At 35.7% G+C, this 21,978-nt stretch overlaps 1 protein-coding gene across 2 annotated transcripts in view; it reads right to left on the bottom strand.

Moving 5' to 3' along the window:
• The window catches only part of LOC123525550 (ATP-binding cassette sub-family A member 2-like), a 99,545-nt gene extending 85,348 nt beyond the window's left edge, over positions 1-14,197 (bottom strand). The window contains exons 1-3 of one of the 2 annotated variants that reach the window (XM_045304683.2): positions 13,843-14,197; positions 12,690-12,785; positions 2,386-2,479 (exon numbers count right to left, since the gene is read on the bottom strand). In XM_045304683.2, coding sequence (XP_045160618.2) covers positions 2,386-2,479; positions 12,690-12,785; positions 13,843-13,845 — 193 coding nt within the window. In that variant the 5' untranslated portion in view covers positions 13,846-14,197. Of the gene's footprint in view, positions 1-2,385; positions 2,480-12,689; positions 12,786-13,054; positions 13,119-13,842 lie in introns of those variants that run through there. The other variant, XM_053537762.1, reaches the window with a different exon arrangement.
• Positions 14,198-21,978: the final 7,781 nt, after the last annotated feature.

Genomic DNA, 21,978 nt, shown 5'->3' with positions numbered 1-21,978 from the left:
CAATTAGAGGAGAAACTTTTTCTTCTTCTTTTGTTGTTCCAATTTTTCAGCTAAGCTCTGAAAAGATTGCTTTAAAACAAATCTTCTTTCAAGTACAAACTGCACATGTTTTATCTTAGTTTTCTTAAATATCAATGCTATTTCAAGCTCTAAGTACAGCTGTTTTATCTCATAAACACTTAACACCATGTGCAATTAGTTTTGCAATGCTGAGTTTTATCAACTGTTTTGCTATGCTCTGAAAAATGACAATGAAATGTATTTGCCAACCACCTTTTAAAATACTGGTACAGACAAAACAGAATGAAATCAAATTTTCTAATTTTCAATTTCACATATAGTGACAACTAGATTCAGGTCTCTTTGAATACTTTGAATACAAACTTTGCTTTGATGATAATGTTCACTGATTTCATTTTTATGCCCCCGAAGGGAGGCATATAGTTTTTGAACCGTCTGTCTGTCTGTCGATCTGTCCGCATTTTGCGTGTCCGGTCCATATCTTTGTCATCGATGGATGGATTTTCAAATAACTTGGCATAAATGTGTACCACAGTAAGACGATGTGCAGTGCGCAAGACCCAGGTCCGTAGCTCAAAGGTCAAGGTCACACTTACACGTTAAAGGATAGTGCATTGATGGGCGTGTCCGGTCCATATCTTTGTCATCGATGGATGGATTTTCAAATAACTTGGCATGAATATGTACCACAGTAAGACGACGTGCAGTGCGCAAGACCCAGGTCCGTAGCTCAAAGGTCAAGGTCACACTTAGATGTTAAAGGATAGTGCATTGATGGGCGTGTCCGGTCCATATCTTTGTCATCGATGGATGGATTTTCAAATAACTTGGCATGAATGTGTACCACAGTAAGACGACGTGTCACACGCAAGACCCAGGTCCGTAGCTCAAAGGTCAAGGTCACACTTAAAGATCATTTTTCATGATAGTGCATTGATGGGCATGTCCGGTCATAATCTTTGTCATTCTTGCATGGATTTTAAAATAACTATGCATGAATGTGTGACACAGAAAGACGATGTGTCATGCGCAAGACCCAGCTCCGTAGGTCAAAGGTCCTAAACTCTAACATCGGCCATAACTATTCATTCAAAGTGCCATCGGGGGCATGTGTCATCCTACGGAGACAGCTCTTGTTTACTTTCAATTTGTTTAATTAAAATTGTGTTGCATTTTCTATTTGCAAATGCACATTTGAATATTGAAATATGCTCCTGAAAATAGTCTACCATCCTGGGTTTGAAAACTGTGACAGCAGGACTCTCACCTACGATAAGAGATATTCAAGATATCATTTTTGAACAAGAGCTGTCATTATTAGTGACAAATGCCTCCGAAGCATGCCCAAGAATGCTACAGTTGTCTGCGCAAAATGTGCCAGAATAGTTTAGGTATGAATCATTGTGTGACTTTGACCTTGACCTGGGTCATAAGCGCAACACACCTTCTCAATATGGTTAACATCTGTGTCAAGTAATTTTAAAATCCCTTGATTTATGACAAAGTCATGGACCAGACAAGAAACAGACCATGTTAACCTTTGACTTCTTAGTGTGACCTTGACCTTGGAGTTAGGGGTCTGATCTTGTGCACGACACATCATCTCATTATAGGGAACATTTACGCCAGGTAATTTTAAAATCCCTTCATTGATGGCAGAGTTATGGACCGGACAAGAAACAGACCATGTCAACCTTTAACCTCTAAGTGTGACCTTCACCTTAGAGCTAGGGGTCTGGATCTTGCCCATGACAGGTCATCTCATTATGGGGAACATTTTAGCCAAGTAATTTCAAAATCCCTTGTAGCCAGGGGTCTGGGTCTTGTGCATGACATATCATCTCATTATGGTAAACATTTATGTCAAGTTATTTCAAAATCCCTTCATGGATGGCAGAGTTATTTACCTGACACGAAACAAAGGTCTGGGTCTTGCGCATGACACTTTGTCTCATTTTGGTCAACATTTATGCCAAGTTATTTCGAAATCCCTTTATGGATGGCAGAGTTACAGCCCAGAAAAGAATATACACAGACACAGACGCTCACACACAGACGGACAGTGCGATTTTAATATGCCCACCTTCGTGGGCATAAAAATATTTAGATGTCTATAAATACCTACTATGATTAATCTAGAATATGTCACTGTTTTCTAGTGTTATGGTCCTTAAATCATTTTTAGAGCATATTAATCACATATTATAATAAATCCATGACTGATTTTGATCATTGTCTTTAATAAAATGCAGAATCTATTATTTATAATCACTTGAATTATGTAACATCTATAGAAATGTTTGTACAGTCCGTATGGAAATAATGCTTCTTTTATCAGACATTAAAATAAAGCATAATACATACGTGTCCTCTGTGGTGATGGCATCTCCCTCTTTCTGATGGACAATAGTATCACAAACAAAACCAGTGGTATAAACAACTCAAACAGTAACACAAACTGAAAAATGAAAACATTTAAACATACAGTTTCAAGTTCAACCAGAACTGTGTCTGTTGGTCATGGATGCCCCTACATACTATGCCATCCTCTAAATAGTAAAGTCTTTAGTACATTGTTACAGACCATGTTCACATGAAGGATGTTCAGCTGAAAGTTTGAAGCAAATTGTATTCAATCAAGGTTGTGCATCTGAGCAACTTCTAATCCATTCCTTCAAAAAGTGTATGCCATTGAGGACATGAACATACCAAATTTCTTCACCCTTGCCTATTTTGTGAAATTAAGAAAAGGCCATAATTCTAGAAAAAGTAGCCACTGATAAAAAGTCCATTACTTAAGGTCCTTCATCCGTGAAACTTTCAATAGTGTTTGAGGAGTTGGACACACGGATAGATGGATGTACGGATAGCAGCAACACTATATGCTCCCCACATATTAAAATATGGGTACATAATGAAAATACTGTTATGTGGGGGCATAATAAAAATGCAGAAAACAGTAAGTGGGCCCTACTCCAGACTTACTACTAAAATAATTTATGCGGTCACTTAATATGATAAAAAGTCCTCTACAGACTACTGTTTCACTCAAGCAGTAAAAATCTTTTGCAAAACAGAAGGAATTTAGGTGATTTTTTAATTTTCCATTTGAATACTGTAATAGTGACTTATGACAAAGAAGTATAAAATACACAGAATGGCAACTGGCTGTAATCTCGCGTGAGCTCGTGTCAGAGCGTGATTCGGCGTTATCTTACTAAAAACAAACATCCGCAAGCATGGAGTTACAATTTGTACCTTTAAAACTACATTTAAAATACATGTTAGCTTCTAAAACAAAATTTGTTTAATTTGAAATGGTCTTAAGACACGAAGTACATGTGTTTTTTTTTGGCATCCAAAGAAGCGTGGTCATACGGTGATAATTTTTTTACCGATGAATAATTGCTTTCGCATACAAAATGGCGCGTGGAGAAAGCGCTACTTCCGGTAAACGAGATCTCGTTTTTTTGTCTCGGGAGGTTGGCGAGATTTGCTCTATATGCCTTTCAAGTTGCCAATCTATTTATTTTTATAGCTCTTTGCTTATGATTGATTAAAATTATTTATACAGATATTGCTATTTTAAAAATTTGATTTTGGGAGGTGACACTGCTTCTTTTTTTTTTTTTTTTTTTTGGTAGTTGGGGGGGGGGAGGAGGGGTCACATGGCAACTTTTCCAAGTTTTGATGGTGGAGAAAGACCTTAGGTGCCTCTCCAAACATTAATTCAGGCAAGGATAGAATCATCATCTTTCCATCAGCCAGCTTGATAACTAGAATTCTACACTCCAAGCAAGGTTTCAAAGCAGTGACGTCTAATTCATTCGAAGTGAGCAACCTTAACTGCTCGGTCAGAGACCTCCCCTTTCAATATGGTCAGTTGCACTTAAGAAATATTTTTCATTTTATTGTATATTCTGTTCCACTTATTTAAGGAACAAAATGGCCCATAACACAGTGTAAGATCCCTAATAGCAATGTTTGTTTCACTGCTGTCACATTTTTTAAAATTTGTAGTAATTAGTATGAAAATAAAAGTAGGTAAGAAGTACCGGTGTGTTTCTTTAAATTTCGATACATTTTCTAGTTTTCATTTCTTTTTGATAAATATTTGGATATTTCTGCAATCTTAACTAACTGCAAGTTTTGAAACTGCTCGTAGCTTTTGCATTCATTTTTTTTCCTAATTCCAATTTATCTTAGTTGTGTAACCAATCGAAATAAGCAAAAGGGATGAATTTTCTAATGAATTTCAGCTAAATATATAATTGACGATGCAAATCTTGAACAAACATCATGCAAGCATTCTTACATTCATATCAGGCAAACTAAATAATTTTTATCTTGGATGTGCAACTGGGATAGGAAAAATACCGCCAGAAAAAAATGAACATGTATGCTCAGAGAACACACGTGTAAATGATCAGATGGTAATGTTTCAAACAAATTCATTACACAATCAAATCAAACAACATTATCAATCTTATAAAGAGACACATATTGGAATTAAATATGGCTGCATTACTTGAGTATCAGCATTTGAATCTTACATATTATTTTGTAAATAAATTTGGTAGAATTTTAGGATGATGTCTGCCAGACATTTCAATAACAATTCAAATATCAGATTATGTTAAACTGTATGCTTTACTTTCCACAACCCCTCCGTACACTGACCCCTGCGTAATACATGGTCCTCATCCCTCACACTTGAAACTCCCTATGTATACAGGCTTGAAATTATCAGACGGATTTAACAGTTTGAGACAAACATTAGGAATAGTGTTATTTACTGAGTTAATTAAAGATGCAGGCAATACCGTCAGAGTAAACACATTGTATAACAGGTATTTGACTTCTAAAGTTTAAGCCTTAGTTTTCTTTACCTTTTAATATTATGACCAGTTTAAACTGCCCATTTATCAGTAACTCAAACATTTCAAGTGTATGTATTACACATAGAAAACTCTATTGCACAAGATAATAAACATTTGTATAGTCATGTTTCCTTTATGAATGAATTAAAGCTTTTGTTGTATTTATAGCATACATTTCACCAGTAATAAAACTAAATATATATATATATACTGCTACATTAACATTAGATCAAATATATGTCACCTTATGACTCACTTTATTACAAGTTCATTTTGCTTATGGCGTACTGGCAAAAAAACTCAAATTTCAAAGGTTTTAAAACAGATGGTATAACAGACAACCACTTTTTGATACTGTTTCAAAATCATACAAACATTGTGTAATAGAAAATGGTCAATTCTTCATTATAATAAATAAAATAATTGTAACTATTTTATATAAATGTCTTTATTATACCCACTGACACTGGCACTATTATTACATTACTATAATACAAGATATTACTACATAATCATTAAATGTATCAATGACTTTCTCATAGCCAGACACCGGAACTTTTATTATATTACTACATAAAATATGAACGACTTTATCGCACTTTTAGTTGCAAGAGGGTCATGATGTCCCTGGTCCGCTCACCTGAGTAATATGAACTACATGTTTCAAATATCAAACTGATGCTAAAATATTAGAAAGTAGGTCAGTAGGTCACATTCATGGTCACTGAAAGTCAGTTTTAGGATCGGTGTGCAAAACTGTACTTGTCATCAAAATCTCAAGGTTCTATCTTAAAAATCAAAAAAGTAGGTCAAGGTCAAAGTCAACTGACCCCTAATTACTTGGGGTCATCAGGTAATTATGATAAAACAGTCTAGGAAATATGATCAGAAAATTTTTAAAGTATTTTTTCCTATATAACTCATATAACAAGTGGCCCCGGAGCAGGGCCTCTTTTTACCCTAGGGGCATAATTTGAAGATTCTTGTAAGAGAACCACTAGGCAATGCTATATACCAAGTATCAAAGGCCTAGGCCTTGAACTTTAAGACAAGATTTTTTTTTTTAAATCCTAAATAAGTCTATGTAAAACTTGGGACCCCCGGGGTGGGGCCACTTTTCACCCCAGGGTAATCATTTAAACAATCTTGGTAGAGGACCATGAGGCAATACTACATACCAAATATCAAAGGCCTAGGTCTTGTGGTTTCAGACAAGAAGATTTTTAAGGTATTTTTCCTATACAAGTCTATGTTTACTTGGGAACCCTGGGGCAGGGCCCCTTTATACCCAAGGGGCATAATTTTAACAATCTTGCTAGAGGACAATTAGATGATGTCACAGATGAAATATCAAAGCCTTAGGCCCTGTGGGTTTAGACAAGAAGATTTTCAAAGTTTTTCCCTATATAAGTCTATGTAAACCATGTGACTCCCAGGGCGGGTCCATATTAGACCCCAGGGGGATAATTTGAACAATCTTGGTAGAGGACCATTAGATGATGCAACATACCAAATATAACAAGAGGACCATGATGGTCCTGAATCGCTCACCTCTTCCCACATGACCCAGTTGATAAACATTCAGACCAACTTTCATACAGATCCCATGAAAAATATGGCCTCTAGAGAGGTCACAATGTTTTTTCATCATTTGACCTACTGACCTAGTTTTTGAAGGCACGTGACCCACTTTCAAACTTGACCTAGATATCATCAAGATGAACATTCTGACCAATTTTCATGAAGATCCATTCACAAATATGGCCTCTAGAGATGTCACAAGGTTTTCCTATTTTTAGACCTACTGACCTAGTTTTTGATCGCACATGACCCTGTTTCGAAATTGACCTAGATATCATCAAGATGAACATTTAGACCAATTTTCATACAGATCCCACAAAAAATATGGCCTTTAGAGAGGTCACAAGGTTTTTCTATTATTTGACCTACTGACCTAGTTTTTTATGGCACGTGACCAACTTTCGGACTTGACCTAGATATCATCAAGGTAAACATTCTGACCAATTTTCATGAAGATCTCATGAAATATATGGCCTCTAGAGAGGTCACAAGGTTTTTCTATTTTTAGACCTACTGATCTAGTTTTTGATGGCACGTGATCCAGTTTTGAACATGACCAAGATATCATCAAGATGAACATTCTGACCAACTTTCATACAGATCCCATGAAAAATATGGCCTTTAGAGAGGTCACAAGGTTTTTCTATTATTTGACCTCTGTCCTAGTTTTTGACGGCACGTGACCCCGTTTCGAACTTGACCTAGATATCATCAAGATGAAAGTTCTGACTAATTTTCATGAAGATTTTGTGAAATATATGGCCTCTAGAGAGGTCACAAGGTTTTTCTATTTTTAGACCTACTGACCTAGTTTTTGACCGCACGTGACCCAGTTTCGAACTTCACCTAGATATCATCAAGGTGAACATTCTGACCAATTTTCATGAAGATCTTGTGAAATATATGGCCTCTAGAGAGGTCACAAGGTTTTCCTATTTTTAGACCTACTGACCTAGTTTTTGATGGCACGTACCCAGTTTCGAACTTGACCTAGATATCATCAAGATGAACATTCAGACCAACTTTCACACAGATCCCATGAAAAATATGGCCTTTAGAGAGGTCACAAGGTTTTTTTATTATTTGACCTACTAACCTAGTTTTTCAAGGCATGTGACCCAGTTTCGAACTTGACCTAGATATCATCAAGTGGAACGTTCTGACCAATTTTCATAAAGATCTTGTGAAATATTTGGCCTCTAGAGAGGTCACAAGGTTTTTCTATTTTTAGACCTACTGACCTAGTTTTTGACGGCACGTGTCCCAGTTTCAACCTTGACCTAGATATCATCAAGGTGAACATTCTGACCAATTTTCATGAAGATCTTGTGAAATATATGGCCTCTAGAGAGGTCACAAGGTTTTTCTATTTTTAGACCTACTGACCTAGTTTTTGATGGCACGTGACCCAGTTTCGAACTTGACCTAGATATCATCAAGATGAACATTCTGACCAACTTTCGTAAAGATCCCACAAAAAATGTGACCTCTAGAGATGTCACAAGAAAAAGTTTACGCACGGACGGACGGACGCACAGACGACGGACGCTGCATGATCACAAAAGCTCACCTTGTCACTATGTGACAGATGAGCTAAACACCCTATGAACTGTGATTTTGGACAAGAAGATTTTTTAAGTTTTTTTATTTCGGTTGCCATGGCAACCAGAGTTCTGCATGGAATTCAATTCTTTGAACAATTTTGAAAGGGGGCCACCCAAGGATCATTCCTGTGAAGTTTAGTGTAATTCTGCCCAGTGGTTTTCAAGAAGATTCTTTTAGCAATTGTTGATGGACACACGCCGAACTCCGGACATTGAGCGGTCACAAAAGCTCACCATGAGCCTTTGGCTCAGGTGAGCTAAAAATCTATCAACACAATTAGATTTTTAATTAGATAATATGAGTAACGAAACATTAATTTCAATACATTTTTAGTCAAACAGAATTGCCAGATGACTATCTTCAAAAAATTTTCATATGAGATCTTGTACTGATAACAGTATCAATTAAATCAAATAGACACATCAGTCTACATACACTCTTTAAAGTTTGCTTTCATAGTAGGTCAATAAAGTATATAATTGAGCTGCACCATGAGAAAACCAACATAGTGCACTTGCGACGAGCATGGATCCAGACCAGCCTACGCCTCCACACAGTCTGGTCAGGATCCTTGCTGTTCGCTAACGGTTTCTCTAATTGCAATAGGCTTTGAAAGCAGTATGGATCCTGACCAGACTGCGCAGCTGCGCAGGCTGGTCTGGATCCATGCTGGTCGCAAATGCACTATGTTGGTTTTCTCATGGTGCAGCTCATATCTCAGTTTAAGTTCAACAGCATTTAGAGGTCATCGCTACAAAGGTTCCTAAGAACTGATGTGCAACTATAATATTACTTTCGTCATCTGCTCGGCCTTGAAATTTACAATGAAAAATAAAGTGATGATTCATGCAATATATGATTATCTTTAACGACTTCACATACATTTACATTATTAACGTGAGAAATCAACAGAAATACAGTAGAGCTATAAACAACTCTTTTTCAATGCCTTCCAATGTTAAATTGATTAGGAAACCAGAGCTGATCACAACTGCAAAGATTGTGCAATGCACACTGGTCAATAAAATTGCACTGAAATGGAAAACTAATTTATATATCGATTCAATGGAGCTATCCAATGGTTATTGAATGTAATGAATTTAAATATGTTAGAGGTAATGGATTTATAATAAAATGAATTGCTTTTAAAATGCTGGTTCTCAAATTTACAATGGTTATCATTTCTTTATTTATTTTCTTGGGTTAAAAGTTGCACTGACACAATTATTGGTCATATGGCCACTTTCCAGCTTTGATGGTGGAGGAAGACCCTAGGTGCCCCTCCATACATTATTTCATCATGGGTGTAATCACTGACCTTTCGTAATTAGCCAGCTGGATAGCTTCCTTACATGAAGAATTCAATGCCCTGAGTGAGACTCTAACCTACATCTGTGAGGGGCAAGTGATTCTAAGTCAGCAACCTTATTTATACATAATATAGCATTGGTCTTTAGTAATGGTTTAACTGTATAGCAATCAAAACATAAATAGTTCCAGTTGAAACTTGGTATCTCGAATACTTTTAATTCGAGATAACTTTGACTTTAAGTTTGACTTAAAAGCTAACAAGAGCACCGCCTTGCAGGTGCAGATGCTCATCTGACTTTTTTGTCTCTGTATAATAGAAATATTGACCTACCCATGATTTTCTAAGTCCAAAAGGGGCCATGATTATTGCAACATGCAATGCAGAGTTACGGTACTTGCTGTGCAGTGTCAGCTTTTAATGGTGAGTAAATGCTCCAAGTTTTAAAGCGGTAGCTTTGACGGTAAAGGAGAAAAGTTGACCTAAACGCAAAACATAACCAAGAAATCTGATATTTCCGAAGTCCAAAAGGGGCCATAATTCTTGCAAAAAGCAGGATGGAGTTAGGTTTCTTGCTGTACAGGTTCAGCTTTTGATGGTGACGAGTGTTGCAAGTTGTAAAGCAATAGCTTTCATAGTTTAGGAGAAAAGCTGACCTAAACACAAAACTTAACCAAGAAATCTGATTTTCTAAGTCTGAAAGGGGCTATAATTCTAGCAAAAAGCAGGATGGAGTTATGTTTCTTGCTGTACAGAGTCAGCTTTTGATGGTGAACAAGTGTAGCAAGTTTCAAAGCAATAGCTTTAATAGTTTAGGAGAAATGTTGACCTAAACATAAAACTTAACCAAGAAATCTGATATATTCTAAGTCCAAAAGGGGCCATATTTCTTGCAAAAAGCAGGAGGGAGATATGTTTCTTGCTGTACAGAGTCAGCTAATGATGGTGAACAAGTGTTGCAAGTTTGAAAGCAATAGCTTTGATAGTTTAGGAGAAAAGCTGACCTAAACATAAAACTTAACCAGACAACGCCGACAACGACCAAGTGATGACAATAACTCATCATTTTTTTCCAAAAATCAGATGAGCTAAAAATGATATTTTGTGCATGTGTTCTCTAGAATCAGGATGGGACTTAAAAATGTTTTCGAGGTAGCCGAAATTTTGAGATAAGAAGTTGGAGATATCCAGTTTCAATCACATCTTTTTTCAGCAGAATGTTGTGTTCTTCGTTGTTTTTTGTTTTGTTTTTTTGAACGAACACCCAAGGTCATTTATTTTTCTCAACATTCTCATATGACATTTCCATACAATAAACATTTTTGTACCATTTGAACATAACAAACTATATTCATAAATATATAGTATTTAGTACAGAACAAAATTAATACGATAGGTTAGTAAATAAAAAATACATTGAAAAGTAGAAAATGAAGAAAGTATATGACTAACATGGTATATTGTCTTGTATTAAGGGAAGGAAACATTTTCAGTCATTTTTGAAATTGTCAAAACTATTGTTACAGAAAGCCTCAAAGAACTCCATTTGAAGATAGAAAATGTACAATATGTAAGTCTTTTGAAGATGAATATCATTTTGTCATAGAATGCTCACTTTATTTAGATTTAAGGAAACAATACATTAAGACATATTTCTGGCATTTGTCAAATTACTGGTATGTTAAATTTACTGAGTTGCTGAATTCTACAAATGAATATGAAGTAAGAAAAATATCAACATATGTTTTTAAGGCATTTGAAAGAAGAAAGGTGTTCTCTAATACTTAATTTCAATAATACTGGAAAAGATTAATGAATTGCCAAGTTTTAATGTTATAAAATTAACGAATAATATCAGATGATTCACATTTAAATTTGTCTCTCCCACAAATGCTAGATTTGTGTTGTATTTTATATATTGCATAATGTGACTTGCTGTATTACCAATGTTCTGTATATTGATGCTTTGTTCATGGGCCATAAATGGCTTATTACAAATAAAAATATCATCATCATATATTTCTAATTTTAATCTGTTTATCAGCTTTTGTTTGAAATTATCTATGTCTGGTACTATTTTCCAGATTTTACGTTTGTATATAAAGTATTTTTACTACTTTGCTGTTGTTGTTCTTTTTGCTGGAAAAAGCATCATCACTAAAATAAAGGATGTCCCATGACCTTTCAACATCAAAGTATACATTAAGTAACTGACCTACGTCTTAATTAAGGCATTTAAAACTCTTTATGAAATTTTAACATGTTTAATCAACAAAATCTTTATTCTTTCATTATATTTAGAAAGAATATAAACCTATACATTTTCTGTAAAGTTTTTTTTTAATTCTTTTACAGGCTACTACTCTGTATGATTACAAAAAGATATTTGTCCCCAAACGGAAATCATATTTTTTTTACCCAGGCTTTCAGACAGTGTACCCTATCTGCCTAAGAGAAACATCTCACAAACTTTAAAATAATTCTCATAGATTATGCCCTTATAATTTATATGTGCTGTATATGTGCAGGGTGTTATGTCAAACCTATACAAAAAGGCAAAATAAAAAAATTCATAATTTTATCATGACATCACAGTACATTAGGGGTTCTAATTGACCAATCAGCGAGCTGCATTTTCGAGTACCTGCCAGTTTCCACTTGGGTATAATGGAGTATATTTACAATGAACATATAGTGACTTTAGAAATAAATATCACACTATTTTAGTAATCAAATTAAGATTTTTCACTGCACATGCCCCAGATGATGCTCCAAACAACAAAACTTTGAAGTTTCACTGAAATATTATATCGATTTAATACCTTTATTTTAGTTAAAAGTTTGAGATTTTACACAGGGAGTCTATGATAAAGTCCGAGTAAAATGTAATCAATACCCAAGTGAAATTAGTATCATTCCACAATGTTTTGGACATGTTGAAATTATGAATACCAAGAAGGGAACTGTGCATAAAATGCAACAAAACATTTGGAGTTTGGGAAACTGGCATGTTGTCAAAACTTGATGATATAAAAACGTGCATTTTACATCCTTTAGTGACTTATACCTTTCAGCAGTTTATAAGCTATATGATCAAGCTTGCATGCGCATGGTGTGTTTTCTGTTTAAAAGGTACAGTGAACTGTAGGTGAAATTATGCATAGCAGCGTTTCTAAATAAAACACAGAATTAAGACAGATTGTGTTCTTTCAGTTATAGTACACATGGTGTTGTCAAATAATTTTGAAATACAAAAGTTTAATCAATTAATGACATTTGAGAATAATACTCACTGGGCTCCTTTTCTTCAGGGTGAAATTCTTCCACAGCAGCAAGCCCAGCTGGTGTAGAAACCCCATGTTGTCACGGCGGTAATCACTTAATTCACGCTGTAAAACAAATTATATCACCTACTGTCATCATTTTGAACCGAAGTCACAGCAATAAAACGTGACAGAAATGCACTTTATAATGTTTATTTTTCGCAATCACATGCAAAATAAGATGCCCAGTGCCCTAGATTTGGACACTTCGCTAGTTTACTTGTGTTCCAAAATACGTGTTTCACTTCAATTTTGAAAGTTCGAAAACAGAAAATCACATCTACAATTCAACCTTTATAAAACATTTATAAATATTAGTCGATGATATTATTCACCTTTCTTTGTGTTATTTTTATGTAAAATTAGCAACATTTCGCCATCTTCGCCATCACTTAAGTCACGTGATCGTGTATATGGCATATTGATTGGATGACGTCAATTTTGCTCGCGCTATTAATAGTAATATACCACGTGTGTTTGTTTACTTGATCAGCTGATAGATGTCAAAAATACACAGAGTTGTGTTTTCTTGATTTTTAACAAAGAAATGTTGAGAAAGTCATAAAATATAACGAAGATTTTCCGAAACAGCAATAAAAAAATCAAGGTTTTGAACGCATCTGAATATAGAATTAGTTAATCTGATGGTATTTAATTTTTTTTAATGCTTTGATTTATTGCCTTTTCTGAAGCGAAATCTATATGTAGGTCTACATATATTTTTAATTGACGATTAATACCAGCGCTCAATGGTTTAATGTTACAAAAAAATATATTATATATACTTGCTGTAAAGATTTAACTTCACATCTGAACCGCTGTACGATTTAACCGATTATCAATATTACATGATTTTCATATGGTAATTTTCTTCGAAAATGTAATTTTTGATAAACAATTTTTAATACAATAAATAATAACACCAGCAAGTTGATTCGCACAGTCAGACAGTAAATGCAGATTCATCTACGCAGCTTGCAAGTACCTACCGACCTAAATATTTCGCAAAATTTGAAGCAATTTGAAAATGCATGTAATTAGTCCAATTAATTAAAGACGTGACCGTTCGCACCGCTATTTTTTCAATACAATGTACTTGGCATTGGAAAAAAAGAAAACTTACCATTGTTTTAAATTTTCACATCTTCTAAATATAGATCCTGCATAAAATAGTAACGTGTTCCACTACCCTAGATTCTCAAAGATGTAAACCTCTCAATGTTCATGTTTTCCTGCAAGATAGAAACGTTTTGGCATAATTCCATCAATTAATTTTAAATACATTCTCTGGATTACCTCATACTTCCAACATTACCTAATTGCACTCTGTGCGACTCCACAGTTATATAAGAGAAACCGGGTACGCCAACAACATAAACTTCGTTAGCTTAGCTGTCAATAGCCCTACACCGAAACCGAAGCAACGAACAAACTCATTCAGTTTTGAAAGAAGTATTCGTTTCAGAAACAATAGAAATGATAAAAAAACTGATACACATATTATATGCACATGTATGTTTTCCTCACTTGACTTTTACTCTACACAAGTATTTGATGAAGTTAATATAATATTATCAACTACTAAGATGCTATCATCTATTAATATCCTTCGTTATGAAAACATATTTCAAGGGTACTTCTTTCCTGTTACAACAAAGTCAGTTTTGGCCTACGAGACATAAAATCCTTTGTTAATTTACTTGGATAACGTTACCTGCGTTACGTCAAATTAAACTGAAGCGAGAAAATCAAATATTTGCCAAAAATAAACAGACTCAGTCCAAACGTGCCTTTGGTAACACACTAAAATTGGCGTTCTACTGACACAAAGCACATATACTTATAGCCTATATATGGATATACTTATTTTTGACTGAGTTCTGAAAAAGTTAATACATGTTTGAGTATGCACCCTTAATAACATATGAAAAGGCCTGGTGCTTTGTCACATTAAAAAGTTTATGTGTTTAGTAGGCAGACTAAGTCAGAACCAATGTTTGAAGTAGCCCACAGTTACAGTGAGAAGACTGTAATGAAGCTCCCTTCCCTTAACTGAAATTCTAAGATATGTAACTCCTAGTTTTTCTCATTGAATTAAAGTATATAATTATCCAAGAAAAAAAAAACATACACTTCATGGTAATCCATCTACTGTTCGACGTTATGCTTTAAGCAGCTGGAGCATCATTTAGAAAATGATCTTTCATAGCATTACACCAAAATCAACTGAGTTCCATAGCGAAAACATTTTACCATGTAAGTTTCCCATCTTTCAATTTGCACGTAACAATAAATGTCGATAATCGAGACACCGCGATATATATGTGTGCAGATGTTATCAACTCTGCCAGTCTCCGCACTAAGACGTTTCTTCATGAGGCCCTTACAGGGATATCAGCATAGAAGTTGAGTATCAACCACATTTTACATTTTTTTCCCGCTGGTGACGCATAAAGTAATATTTATGTTGTATATAGTAGATATCATATTTTTTATCAGCGGATGCATTTTGTACGAACCCAGAAATTTTTTTTTGTGTTAGATTGAACTATTTCGAGCGCTCAACATAATAAATCGTACGCTTTGCCAGAGTAATATATCTTGCGCTGAAAATAACGTCGTGCGCTCGAGATAAGATGAGGTGCAATTGAGATCACAGGTGGCAGTAACGTACCTAGGATACAGTATGGGTCCATGAGCTATATGCATTTAAATTTACTACAATTATAATGCTTTCTTAGGAAAAAAATGACAAAAAGCCATTTTGAAAAAAATTTTGCTCCTGTGACAATGAGCCATGAGAAAGGTGATCAAGAACAGTTTGACATGTGCATTGATTCCAGCTCCTTTCTCATGGCTCATTGTCACAGGAGCAAATTTTTTTTCAAAATGGCGTTTTGTCATTTTTTCCTAAGTAAACATTATAATTGTAGTAAATTTAAATGCATATAGCTCATGGACCCATACTGTATCCTAGGTACGTTACTGCCACCTGTGATTGAGGTAAGATGTCGTGCGCTCCAGATAAGATGTCTATGCTCAAGGCTTGAAATAAGATGCCGTACGCTCAACAGATAAGATGTAAGATATGCTGGATACGCTGCATACGAGATATGATGTCGAGCACCCGAGGCTCATGATATGTCGTACGCTCGAGATGATAAGTCGAACGCTCGAGATATTTTTTTCTTAAAACAAAATGGTTGGGATGATTCTACATCTATGACTTAAGGTTCACAACTCAGACATAATTATATAACTACACATGCTGAACTTGGCAAGTTACGGTCACTAGCGGCCATGTCTTCACAAATTAGGTAGTGTGAACAGTCTAAGTAAACAGAATCCATGAAGAATCTTTTGTGGTACATTGTTCTGACAATGCAATTAGAGAAAATAAGCCACCGACAGGACGATTATGCTAGTTAACATATCTGGCAGCACCCCTTTAACAAGTTTGTTAGAGATACAAACAAAGAGCAATTATTGTGTGCATTAAATCATTTTAAAATCGAACAAGCAATTTCAAAGAATGTTTCTTGGATGACTTCCTATAAAATTTGTTTAATTCGCCTCCACCATGAGCGGACTTTATTTCTTGTTAAGTTTCAGAATACATTATTAACCACAATTGTCAATCAGCTGGAAATAAATTGTTAATGCAATACTGATATGCTAGAATGCATATAGCTTTTCTCTGTATGTCTTGGCAAAACAATATGTGATGAGAACATTTATTTAAGACTGTTTGTACAAAGACACGGCCGTCAGTGGGCGGGATTTGATTCATATCTTCCTTAAGTTGTGAAAACTCTAGTGTGCTCGATCTAGGACCACCTTAACACTCTTGTTCAAAGATAAAATAATCTTGAACACCCAAATTATTTTGGCGCAAAATCTATGTCAATAGCAGACATCTTATGTACGGTATGTTTACACCAGATATATGAAGACAACATGTGGTTATACTGGTTTTACATTGTTAGTACCGCATTTCAGACTACATAGAACTAATCACTCTGTCGAGGCATGCGCATACATTAAGCACGCCTCTAGTCTGATGGCATAGAGATACACATCTAATCTCGATCGCTCATTGAGCGCATACCATCTAATCTCGATCGCTCATTGAGCGCATACCATCTAATCTCGATCGCTGATTGAGCGCATACCATCTAATCTCGATCACAAGACATCTTATTTCGAGCGCACGACATCTTAACTTGAGCGCATACCATCTAGTATCGATTGCACGACATTTTATCTCAAACGGACGACCTCTTATATCTTCTTCCAAGCGCACGGGATAACTTAAAAATAAAAATAGGTATGTGTCTTAGTTCTGTGATCATGTACAAACTGTATCAAAGAATTGGTATTGACGACATTCAAACAAGTGTCATGCAACATCAGTGATGGAAACGCGTTACTATGACCTTCTGTTGGTATCGTAGGTTCTGAAAACTTAAAAGGTTCATAATGAACAACGGCCACGACCTCAGAAATGTTGTAAACCCACTCCCGCTTTATGAAACCTTAGTACAAAAACGTTCTGCAGCCTCTTTCCGTGCCTTCCTCAACTTCTGTCGCCATGCGATGGTCTGGAGAGGTCGTTGACTCATACTGTTAAGCGAAGAAAGACAGCTATTTTTAAATGCGTGAGTTCTCAATGTACTCTTTTGTGGTGCGAAAATCGATGCGAAGTATAAAACAAACTAATGAATTAGATGAACATCGTTGCTACACTGTTTTTGTATTAACGAAAGGAAACACCATAATGTGCTTCCATTGAATCGTGAAGTAAATAAAATCATTTCTGACGGCAAAAAATCTATGTTTCTAAATAGCAAACGTGCATTTTACGCTAGCAAATTTAGCCTTGTGACGCATTCTACAGGCTTAGGGGTCCCTGAATAGCACGTCAGTAGGCAATCTCAAACGACGTGAAATACCTTTTTGCATACCGGATCTTTCCGTGTTAAATTCTACAGTGTATATGTTTATACTTATCCCAACATACAGCTTTTCATTTAAAATGCAAAGTACTCGATTTGACCAGCTATGCAGTGCACGGACAATCATGCTACCGCACGTGCTTTTACACGTATTAATTGAAAATATAGGAGTATAGCAGGACTCTTGTAGAATCGTCATCAGCGTAAGTTTTTTTTAATAAACGCATCTGTAAAGGCCTTCTCGTGCAAGAAGCAAAACTAAAATGTTTCTAAACAAATAGAGTATCTAAGAGCTTTAAACAAATGCAGTCATCACATAATGCACTAAGTGACGGGCCTCTGTCAGTCGCCGTGGCTCAATTAGCACAATGAAATATTCAGGTGTGCGACATTAACAGAAATCTTATCTCGGAAACCTTCTTTTTTGTCCGTTAATATTTGACTTGCGTCTTATCGGAAAAAAGATAATCGGCGATAATGGGTAATCGATACCTCAGGTTGACACACTATCGAACTTAGGAGAATGGCATTACACAACTCTCATAATTATTGGAACGAAAATGGTGCAATAATGATTCATAAACGACAGAATTCTGTATGTTGATATAAACATCTAGCAGGCCGACCTGCAGACTGCCAGTGGTCAGTCATGTAAAAAAAAAAACAACATGAAAATCTGACGCCTTTTGGACGGAAATAGGTTGGGCACAGATAATTTTAGTTTAGTTTCTACTAATTTATTTTAGCCCGATTATGATGAAAGCTTCAAGCTTATTTGAACCACCCTCGAGTCCGCTTATTGAAAATACCAGTACTGGTATCATATGAGAACCCCAGTGGAGCTTGCACCCACGACCCCGTGCTGAGCGGCCAACACCTTAGTTTAATGAGGTTCAATTCAAATATCAACTTGAAGTCCCCCGACATAGACCGTTGCGATACATAGAGGATGATTGGGTTTTTTTCAGTATGACATCAAAATCTTTTGTCAAAGTGATCTTGCATGTAAAACAAACACGTTTTGTTTTGATTTCATGTTTTAACTAAATCTTATCCATTTTATAGTTTATTTCCAGTGATTTTTTAAGATAGCAGATAAATTTCAATAAAATATTAATTTGAAATAAAATTGAAATATCAATGATAAATTATGATCAATAAAGGACAGGAAGAAGCCATTCTTTTTTTTAAAAAGCTTTATTGAAATCAGGATGCCTGAGACAGAAGTAATGTTGTAGGACAAAAAACAAACAAACTTTGTACTACTCTTTGCACCAGAAAAGAAATTGCTCGGATGTTATGTTGACATAAATCGTGACTTTTACCAAGTCTGAAATCAGAATATTGATTTAGCAGACAATGAGGGTATAAACTCTGAATAGGGTGTATGGGTTTGTTAAGGGGCGGTGACAACAATTAGAAAAAAAATAAAATTAAAATATTACGCGCGTGTGGGTGGGGGACAAGGGAAGGGGTGGGGTGGGAAGTGTGATGGCATTTTACATGCAGCACAAAACATGATGCTAAGAGGCAGTAAAAACACAAGAAACTAAAAGAAAATGTCTGTGGGTGCAGGTGGGGAATACTAAAAGAATATGTCAAGTAAAATTAACAATGGCTGTTTGTAAAATATAAATGCCCTCGCCGGCCCCCTCCCCCCTCCACCATGACGTTCTGTCTCATTTTCAGTCCCAAGATTACTATGACCTTGACCTTTGGCCAAAAAAACAAGAGAAGTCATCTACTGACCACATGCAATCATCTTATAAATTTTGAATGCCATTGGCCCAAACGTTCTTTACTTACGGAGCGGAAACCATTTTCAATCTCAGATCAGTGTGACATTAATCTACTGACGCCTTAAACAATAGGGGTCATCTACTGAACACAGGCAAACATCCTGTGAAGTTTGAAGACAGTGGGCCAAGGGCTTCTTAGGTTACTGAGCTGAAACCATTTTCAGTCTCGAGATCACTATGACTTTGACCTTTGACCTACAAAACAGTAGGGGTCATCTCCTGACCACAGGCAACCACTGCATTAAGTTTGAGAACTTTAGACCAAAGTTTACTTTACTACAGAGTGAATCCGTTTCAGTCTTGAGCTTAGACCAAGATGTGAACATGAATATCAAATATCCATACCAAGTTACTATGATCTTCACCTTGTTTCGATTAAATACCTAATGACCCGCATATCATATGTAAATTCTTCCATTGTGAGACAGCATCCTAGTTATTATGAACCCAAAGTACCCAAGCAATAACAAAATAATACTCGTTATTGAGGACATTGAAAGTTATGCAAAATAAAAAAATGATATGCCGCTAAAAGGTTAAAAAAGGTTATTGGTGAATTGGACGGAGAGTGTTGATGAAGATACTACCAATATCAAAGCAAACTTATGAAGGTAAAAAACATATCCACCAAGTTTATTAAGATTGGGCCCAAATTGTGACCTCTAGAGTGTAACAAGCCTTTCCTTTGATTTGACACGTGACTAGTTTTGACCCAATATCAAACTCATCAGATTTATTGAGGGTAACATTTGACCAAGTTTCATTAAGATGGGCCAAATATGTGACCTCTAAGTGTTAACAAGCTTTCTTGATTTGACCTGGTGACTATTTTTGACCCAGATGACCAAATATCAAACCCATCTAAGATTTTATTGAGGGTAACATTTTGACCAAGATTCATTAAGATTGGGCCAAAATTGTGACCTCTAGAGTGTTAACAAGCTTTTTATTTGATTTGACCTGGTGACCTAGTTGTTGAACCCAGATGACCCAATATCGAACTCATCCAAGATTTTATTAAGGGTAACATTCTGACCAAGTTTCATTAAGATTGGGCCAAAATTGTGACCTCTAGAGTGTTAACAGTCAAATTGTTGATGACGATGATGCCGACGCTGCTGACGACGGACGACAGACACAGGGCGATCACAAAAGCTCATCGAGCTAAAAAAAAATGGATATGCAACAGAGCAGTAAAACAGGCATTAAAAACAAAAAAAAATTGTATTGGGTGAATGTGGGACGGAGAGTAGGATGTGGATGAGAGATACTTAAGACACAATATAAAGAAACTTAATAGAAAGAAGAAAAAAACATATCCCTGTGACCACCTTGACCTGTGAGCCAGGTCCACTGACCCAAAGAATCAGTAGGGATATTCCTCTAGTGAAACTTAATAATTGTGTAAAGCTATTATACTTACTGCTTTGCAGTCTGGTAACTTTCAGTCTCCCATTTACTGTGACATTGACCTTTAACCTATAGAACCTAAAATCAAGAGCCACTCCTCAAGTGGTGCTTAGTTGTATCTAATATACCTTAGAAAAAACGAAAAAATTATCAACAATTCATGTTCCTGTGGCCTTGACCTTTGAGCCACTGACCCCAAAATAAATAGGAATCTTTCTCTAGTAATTCTCAATCATTGTGTCTCGTTTAAAAGCTGTAACTTTATATTTTATGACTTAAGAGTCCTAACACAATTTACAGTTTTCGAGTTACTGTGACCTTGACCTAAAGAGAATAAGGATCCTTGGGTGGTGCTTAGTCATCCTGTAAAGTATAAAAACTGTAGCAAACTAATAATGACCAGAAATAGATGACCTGACCTTTGAACCACTGACCCTAAACCAATAGAAATATTCCTTTATTGGTACTCAATCATTGTGTAAAGTTTGAAAGCTGTAACTTTATACTTTATCCCTTGAATCCAGAAACCATCTTCAGTCCCTGGATCACTGTGACCTTTGACCTACTGAACCCCAAAACAATAAGGATCCTCCTTAAGTGGTACTTAGTGATCCTTTAAAGTTTGAAAGCTGTAGCTAATATACTTTGTGACTTAGAGCCCAAAAATAAAAAAGTTACCAGAAATCAAGTAAAGTCCATGTGACCTTGACCTATGGGCATTTGACACATCAACCAATAAGGATCTTCTCTAGTGGTACTCAGTCATTATGTGAAGTATTAAAGCTGTAGCTGTTGTATTTTGCGACCATTTTCAGTCTCCCATCAATGTGACCTTGACCTTTGACCCAAAAAGCAAAAGTGATTCTCCGCAAATGGTGTTTAGTTATCCTGTAAAGTTTGAAAGCAAAGCTGTTATACTTTTTGTCTCAGGAGTCCAGAAACAAAAATGTTGACAGACTGATTATCATTCCATAATATGTCAGTTTTTTCCAATACAGACATATAAAAAGTAAACAAAATTCAGGAACCCCAGCATTGCTTGGCAGACCATGACATTGAACAAGTGCGTGAAGTTTCAATTCTTTCCCATTAATG

Source organism: Mercenaria mercenaria, chromosome 3 (assembly GCF_021730395.1).
Source record: "Mercenaria mercenaria strain notata chromosome 3, MADL_Memer_1, whole genome shotgun sequence".
In the NCBI taxonomy this organism is placed as follows: domain Eukaryota; kingdom Metazoa; phylum Mollusca; class Bivalvia; order Venerida; family Veneridae; genus Mercenaria; species Mercenaria mercenaria.
Note: the sequence above shows the minus strand (reverse complement) of the source record. Positions and strands in the feature narration are given on the sequence as shown.